General features: G+C 39.7%; 1 protein-coding gene across 1 annotated transcript in view; it reads left to right on the forward strand.

The window, feature by feature from the left end:
* Window positions 1–8,273, forward strand: part of DOCK9 (dedicator of cytokinesis 9) — a 294,626-nt gene that overhangs the window by 192,040 nt on the left and 94,313 nt on the right. The window contains exons 29-31 of the mRNA XM_042781963.1: window positions 4,404–4,582; window positions 4,828–4,941; window positions 7,289–7,409. Of these exons, the coding sequence (XP_042637897.1) occupies window positions 4,404–4,582; window positions 4,828–4,941; window positions 7,289–7,409 (414 nt within the window). The remainder of the gene's footprint in view (window positions 1–4,403; window positions 4,583–4,827; window positions 4,942–7,288; window positions 7,410–8,273) is intronic.

Below are 8,273 nucleotides of genomic sequence, written 5' to 3' on the forward strand. Positions count from 1 at the left end.
AGGTACTGATGAAAATGTTAATGAAGAACTTAATTTTCAGCACATTTATCGGACTATAGATTGTGCTAGTATGACTATTATTCGTTGAAAAACTCCTTTGCTTAAACAATAGAAATCCATTTTACTTACTGTAGTTTATTTTTATTTCTACTTTTTTTCCTTATAAATTAGCTTTTCTTTCACCACCTGTGGAGTCAAATGACACTCCTGTAGGTAGGTGTGGAGTATGATGCTGGCTTTCTTGCATTTTTCTCCTTTCAAAAGAATGCAAGTGGTTGCTAAAATGCTTCTTATGTATGCTATTCACTTAGGCATTTCCTATATATTTTGATCAGTGTTTTAACTCATGATAAACTAGTGAATTTGTTTTCACTGTGGCTAAGTCATTGCTATACCATCCCTTAGAGACATCTAGTATGTTTTTTTGGAGTCCCCAGGTCTTCTAGGATGTTTCTTTAAGAAGGAAAAGAAACAAAAACAAAAGCCTTGCTTCACCAAAAGAATTCATTTTTCCCCATTTTCATAGCCCTTGTCCATAATGGTGTCAGTAATCTAAATCACAAGCAACATGGCTTTTTCATAGGCTTTTTGTGTTTGCATGTTGAGTCCTTAAACTGTTCTCTTTTATAAGTTTGAGCTCATAGATTTATTTGTTATCACTGAGTGAATAAAATTACCCATGTTAGTCTATCAGGTCTGACAAGTTATATTTAGTGAGTTTAGTGCCTTGAATTTTCTCAGGATTATTTGTGATCAATGAGAGAAGAAGTGCAGGGATGCCACCAAACTATTAATAATACCTAAATCAACTGCCCTTGGAATTTAGAGGAACGCATGGAATTTAGAGACCTGCTTATCTTCCCCCAAGGCAGACTGCCCCTCCTTTTAAGGAGTGAGAGAGGGTAGATGAGGCCCTAGAGCTGTCAATTCATGCATTCAGCAGATACCTCCCCAGCACCCACTGTGTGTCTCAGCATCCTGTCATGGACAACATAATGCAAATCTCTGGCTATTTTATATAAGGAAAATACAGAGACTGTTAGATAGTGATGAGTGCTAAGGAGAAAAAAAAAAGTAAGGGGATACGAGAAGGGAACTCTATATTGATAGGAATATATTGTATATTAGCTGATGTTTGGAATAGAGTAGCCAGGGGAAGCTTCATTTGAAGATGACTGTTTTGGTTACTTCATGCTACTCTAATAGAAAATACCACACATGGGTGGCTATAATAAACAGGAGTTTATTCTCTTACAGTTTTGGAGGCTGGAAGTCTGAGTTCAAAATGCCAGGCTCTAGGGACTGAGTAAAAGCCTCTTGACCTTGGGCGTAAGCTCTGTCTCTTGCCCCCAGCCCACTAAAGTTGGAGGCTTTCTTCATTCATGCAGCTGCTGGCTGCTGACACTGACAAACCCAAGGCCAACAATTAAAAAAAAGGCACATTCCCAATATTACCAAACAACATGGCAGGTCATTGATTCAAGGCCATTAAGAGTCCCAGGATTGGTAGACAACATGGCAGGCTGCTGAACAATGACTCAGTATATGTAGGATTCAGGTGTCCCAAAAAGCTACAGACCATTCCTAAATCTGCTCCTTACAAACTGGGAGTAGACCGCATCCCTAAAGTAGCTACTCAGCTGCTCACAGTAGATTCCACCATGGAGCTGATTACTAGTTTCATCATGGTGAATCCATGCTACCAGACACTCAAAACCAGGTCCAGCCACGTTGACAAGTAACCTTAATTACCACAATGACTTTGGAAGAACAAGCTAAAGAAAGTGAGGATTGAATGAACCATGTGTATGTCCTGGGCCAATAGAACAGTAAGACATTTAGGCATTATTGGCTCTAACCCCAGCCGCGTCTCTGGTCTCACTCCCCACTAGTCCCTATATTTCAGACACACCTGCTTATTCCTAGCTTTTCAAACATGACTATGCGAGCAGTCTCAGGCCCACTTGTAACAGTCTTCAACCTTAAATAGCCACTTCCCCATGGAATCCTCAAGGAGCTCTGGTAGAATAGTAGTCAAGGCATTAGCTGCTAAACAGAAGCTCAGTGGTTTGAACCCACCATCTGCTTCACAGGAGAAAGATGAGGTCATCTGTTTCTATAAAGATTTGCAGCCTTGGAAACTCAGTGGAGGTCGCCATGAGTTGGAATTGGCTTGAAGGCCCTGAGTTTGAGTTTTTGGTTTGAGGAATCCTCCTCATCTTTCCTTGCCAGTTACTCAAAATCTCCTGAGTTAGGCTCTGTCTCCTTAGTACCCAACTGGCTTAATTGCTCTTTCTCCCTACCCTCTGTATCTCCACCCTGCATTCCCAAGCTCCACCTCCCTTCCTCACCTCACACAGAATTACTGGCCTACTTATATTTGGGAACTTGACTTTCTGTCTTTACCTGTCAAGGTGCAGAGAGCAGCACTTAACACCAAGTGGTTACTCAGTGAAAGATGTATGTTAATGCCTGTTCTTTCCCACTGACTCAGCAGGGTCCAATTACTTATCCTGTAGAAATGGATGAAATAAAAACCCTTCAAGTGCCCTGCAGACTCAGCAGCCACAATTTATACTATCTCTTAGTAATGCCATAAGGTATTGGGTAGCAAGAGAGGCTGCCCTAGGCAAGTGGATACAGGTTACATACTGATAATCAGCCTTCCTAACCTGAAAGGAGGAGCTCTGGTGGCATAGTGCCTAAGGCATTTGACTGCTAACCAGAAGGCTGGAGGTCCAAACCCACTAACCACTCCTTGGAAGGAAGGTTGGGCAATCTACTTGCGTAGATACTGCCTTGGAAACCCAAGGAGGGGTCACTATGAGTTGGGTCTGACTCGACAGCAGTGAGTATATTAACCTGCTAGGAGCCAACCAGTAGCCATGGAATAGATTCTGATGTTTGACATCTCCATGTGTGTCAGAATAGAACTGTGCTCCATAGGATTTTGAGTGGATGATTTTTCAGAAGTAGATCTCCAGGCCTTTCTTCTGAGGCACATCTGGGTGGACTCAAATTTGCAATTTTTTGGTTACCAGCCAAGTGTATTAGCCATTTGTACTACCTGTGGATGGTTAGGCAATCTACTTCCGTGGTGATACCGCCTCAGAAACCCAACGAGGGGTCGCTGTGAGTCGGATCTGACTCGACGGCAGTGAGTTTGGTTTGGTTTTTGGTGGTCTCAGTACTGATAGGAATAAATTGTATTTTTAGCATTCTCCTTTCTCTCTCCCTTCTCAACTGCTTCTCTTTCTATGTACCTCTGGTGCACATGAGTATACATGCACACACATGTGTGCAATTATGCCAATAAGTAGTTTTCTTCTAAACAGTTTATTTTAATTCAAGCTCTGAACTATATTTTGGAAGAACGTGGCTTAATAATCATAAACAATGAACATGACTATTCTGGAAAGAGGAATACTCTTTCCTTTGCTTCTGCTAAAGGATTTAATAGGTCATGGATCAGTATGTTAAATAGCTTTAGAAATAACTAATGTAATATGGGATTAAAGTCAAAGGGGAGGGGTCAGAATTTATGGACATTCCTCTAATAATGGATTCAGCATAGTAATTCAAGTCTTAGCTACAGTTTACTGTATTTCAGCTTCAGAGTCATGTTTAGCAGTTCTTTTTTTATTACTTTTTTTTAACCCTTCCTTAGTAGATTACATGTTTGCTTCTATCTCTTTCTCAGAAGGGGTTTCCCTTTTGTCATTTAGTTTGTTGACGATTCACTAGTTTAGTGTGGTGCTTTGAACATTTTAGTTTTATCATATATTGTTTTTTTCATTTGCTTTTAGAGGTGCAGTAGTATTAAGACTATATTTTAGAAAATACTGCATTAAAAAAGTTCTTCACTCATAGGAGCTGAATAAATAGGTTATATGATATGTTGTTTTAAACATACTGAATTTTGACAGGATTATATAGCCATTAATGACCAGTAAATGGATAAATAAACTTCTGCAGTAAAAACATGCTAATAGACTTTGTGCATTTATTCTCTTTAATTACATGGTTGTTACACAGAAATTACTCCTCTCTAATTCTATTAATTGAAACAATAACTTTTTAACAAAGTCAACAATAAATTACATTAGTAATTAACATTTGCTGCTCTTGGTTATGGAAATCGGTGCTAAAACTATTCATCAAATTAATAATTAGTAAGATGCGATATATTCCAAAACCACAAGGCAATGTGATTACTTGTATTTGAATTATTTTAATTTTTGAGTTAGACATGTTATGAAGTAGAGCAGTTCTCTAGATAACCAACCTGTCATATATGAAGCCAAATCTAATCATCTGTTGGGACATTCAGGTTGAGAAGAATTTTGGTTTTTACTCAGTGTTCACCTCCTTTCTAATGAAGATAGTCTCTGTCTTTATTTCAGATCTCCAGCTTGATTACGCATTAACAGATGAGTTCTGCAGAAACCACTTCTTGGTGGGACTGTTGCTGAGAGAGGTGGGGACTGCTCTCCAGGAGTTTCGAGAAGTCCGTCTGATTGCCATCAGTGTGCTCAAGAACCTGCTGATAAAGCATTCTTTTGATGACAGATATGCTTCAAGGGTGAGTGGTCTCCTATGGAAAGAAATATGGATTAAGAAACATCCTTCATTTTAGGGAATATATGGAAAATAACCAATCGGAAAATTAGTGGTAGAACACTAAGACTTTTCTGCATGTAAGCAATAAAATCAAATATCCATCTTCGTAAGAAGGATCCAAATAAAGGAGAAGGCCAGTGACAACTCAGGCTGTCATTAAATGCTCATGGTTATGAGAAAAACTTGCAAATTGTGTCTCTGTTTCAGAGCCATCAAGCAAGGATAGCCACTCTCTACCTACCTCTGTTTGGTCTGCTTATTGAGAACGTCCAGCGGATCAATGTGAGGGACGTGTCACCCTTCCCTGTGAACCCCAGCAGTGTACGTAAGCATATTCACATACACACACCCCACCTTTTTATTTTTGCCAGTAAAGTCACAATAATCTCTGTAGTGTTCTTGGTAAGTTGTACTTTTGGCTCAGCTGGGGTCAATCAGGAAACCTGTGCAAACTCTTGCTAAAAACTTCATGCTCCCTGATGACCCAGTATCTTGTAAGATCTCAGCATCTTTATTTGTGTGCATTCAACAAAAGCTTATGGTAGTGATTAGACAAAGATACAGGGTAGTGAAGAAGACCATAGCCCGAACCTGTCTGTTATGAAAGCTCAGTTCTCCTCCCTGTTCTGATGGTAATATGCGAAGCAGTCTTAAACAAGCCACCCTCTTTGGGCCATAGTTTCTCTCCATTTGTAAACTTACTAAGTCTACCTTGTCATGGATACCTGAGTGAGTGACATGAGGCCTCACCCTCCAAAAATGACCACCTTAATTGGTAATTGTCTTTGAGCAGGTATTTAAAGATGGCATTGGAAATTAAGCTGCCTGAAGGATGACCTCAGGAATTATCTCAAAAGTTTTTGGTTGGAAGCTGTTTCATGTTTTACTCAGTCCTTGATTCGTGTTGATTTATGTTGTGCCTTGAAAAGAATTCTCACTACCATCTTAAAATTCAACTTTTTCAAAGCATTGTCACTGGCGATTACTGTGTCAGATATGAATTGTATGAGGCTTTTTAATTATTGAACTATATTTTTAATTATTGAAGTTTGTAGAAGTTTTGCAAAACTAAAACCCACATTCTTTGTTTTCCTAAAGCTCTTTTTCTTTGCCTTGGAGGGCTTATTCTGCCTTTCATTTGGACAGATGTTACCACTTCAGTAATTTCCTTTCCCCTTTATTCTGCTTCACTTGTTGACTTTGCTGCTTTGTCGTCATGTTGTATACTTGGGGAGTTTCCATGCATGTTTCTGTCTCTTTCCCCCAACAATTGTACACTGTCCCATTTTTCGTAATAGCTCTCCACCTCTGAATACCCTTCCCAGGTAATGTGACACTTGTTGTTGTTGTTATGTGCCGTTGAGTCGGACCCGACTCATAGCTACCCCTCCTTGGGTTCCGAGGCAGTATCACTATGGAAGTAGGTTGCCCAATCTTCCTTCCGAGGAGTGGTTGGTGTGTTTGAACCGCCAGCCTTCTGGTTAGCAGTCAAGTGTCTTAGGTACTATGCTACCAGAGCTCCTCTAGGTGAGTCATATTCATAGAATGTTCCCTGAAGTTCTGAAGGGCATAAACTTCTTTTATCCTGAAATGAAATGCACCTCACTGTTCCTACCCTGGAGTCCCTGGGAGTACGGATGGTTAACACTTGGCTGCTAACTAAAAGATTGGAGCTTCAAGTCCACCCAAAGGCACATAGGAAGAAAAGCCTGGCAGTTTACTTCTGAAAATCATCCATTGAAACCCTTCAAAACAATACTGCCCTGACACACACAGGGTCACAATGAATTGGACTTGACTAAATGACAACTGGGAGCTCTGGTAGCATAGTGCCTAAGGCACTTGACTGCTAACTAGAAGGCTGGCAGTTCAAACCCACCAGCCACTCCTCGGAAGGAAGATGGGGCAATCTACTTCCGTAGTGATACTGCCTTGGCAACCCAAGGAGGGGTCGCTATGAGTCGGGTCCGACTCAACGGCACATAACAACAACAACAAATGTCAACTAGCTGATCTTACCCTATGCAACATTGTATTTCACACTTGTATTCTCTAAACTTGTCTGCCTTTCTAACTGGAACTAGTAGTTCTGAGCACAGTGTGACCTCTCTACTGTTTCAGTTCTGGAAAAAAATGAGTGCAAGGTCCTTCTTTGGCTTTCACTAAAGTAAAATCAGTACAAAGTCATATCCTTGTTTTGACATGTCAAATTTTGATTGGGACCATGTATGAAGCTTCAGAGAGTTTTAATTCCTGCTATTATAATTCACTCTTGCTCATTTGGGAGGATTCTGAAGTGAGAAAACAATCAAAGTCCCAGTAAGAAAGAGAATGCCAGGCATTTTCTGAAGGAAAAAAAAATACTGAAATAATTGAAATAATCTAAACTTCTAGAAAAGATGCAAAATTGCTGGGGAAAGAAAAACAGTGACTTTATGGAAGAAGATTTCAAATATTCTGTGCCTTCTTCCCTCCTTGCCCTGCTCTGATCCATCCGCCATGTTCCCTCCCCATACACGACCGTGTGGCTGCTACTCCCACTCAGGCACACTTAGCGTGTCAAGTTGTTATCTGGCTTGTACTAACACTTGCCTTCTCACTTCCAAGAACAGTTGCTGAATCTTTTTGAATCATCTTTGATTAGTTCTGCTTTTTCCCTCTTTGACAGACTGTGAAGGATGAATCACTTAATTTGCCAGCTGTGAATCCATTAGTGACACCGCAGAAGTCGGGTAACACATTGGATAACAACCTGCACAAAGACCTCTTTGGTGCTATCTCTGGCATTGGTAATGAATCTTACCTACTTTTTCCCAGGTTAACTCAAAACGTGTCTTTAATCAAATATTTGCCTAAAGTCCCTAACTTGTGAGTTAGGATTTTAAAGCATGAGTTTCTGCTTTGAATATTCTTTCTTTTTTTGTGATACTTAAAAATGACTGAAATTCTTCAAACTACTCTAAAATAGAGATTCCAAAATCCTAGTGAATACCAAATGCAGTACAGTTAATGGCTTATTTGTACTGTTTGCTTTTTATTTAACTCTTACTAAGTTAATTTATCATTTAAATCTCTAAATTGGATTGTTTATGCTTTTACAAAAGGAGTATCTTTGCAGGGAAGACAGAAAAGTGGGGCTAGAGAGGGGGTTTATTGGTGGTAGTAGTGATGGAGATGAAACATGAGAGAAGGTCTGTTGGTAGAGTCCAATCCTAAAATCAGTTTGTTGGTTGTTTTTTTTTTTTAAATCTCATTTCCTAGAGTATTTTTTACTGTCTGAAATAATATAAGAGCTTTCCCTTGGGGAGGAAAACAGATGGTGTAAATGAAAACTGCAACTGAGTAGTTTCTCCAGAAGAAAATGCCAGAGAAGTGTACCTATTAGTGTTTCGACTAATTGAGCCTCTGCACAAGCTCCTTTGTACCAAAAAACAAACAAACAAACAAAAAAAAACTTCACAGAATTGTCATAAATGTTCCCAGGTGTCTTCTGTTTTTATTTTTCACTCTTTACCAATCATTGAAGAAATAAGCATCCTACTATGCCTAGAAGGAGCTCTGGTAGCATAGTGTCTAAGGCACTTGACTGCTAACCAGAAGGCTGGCAGTTCAAATCCACCAGCCATTCCTCAGAAGGAAGGTTGGGCAATCCT

This window comes from Orycteropus afer, unplaced genomic scaffold (assembly GCF_000298275.1).
Source record: "Orycteropus afer afer isolate SDZICR_OR568_19922 unplaced genomic scaffold, OryAfe1.0 scaffold00206, whole genome shotgun sequence".
Classification (NCBI taxonomy): Eukaryota; Metazoa; Chordata; class Mammalia; order Tubulidentata; family Orycteropodidae; genus Orycteropus; species Orycteropus afer.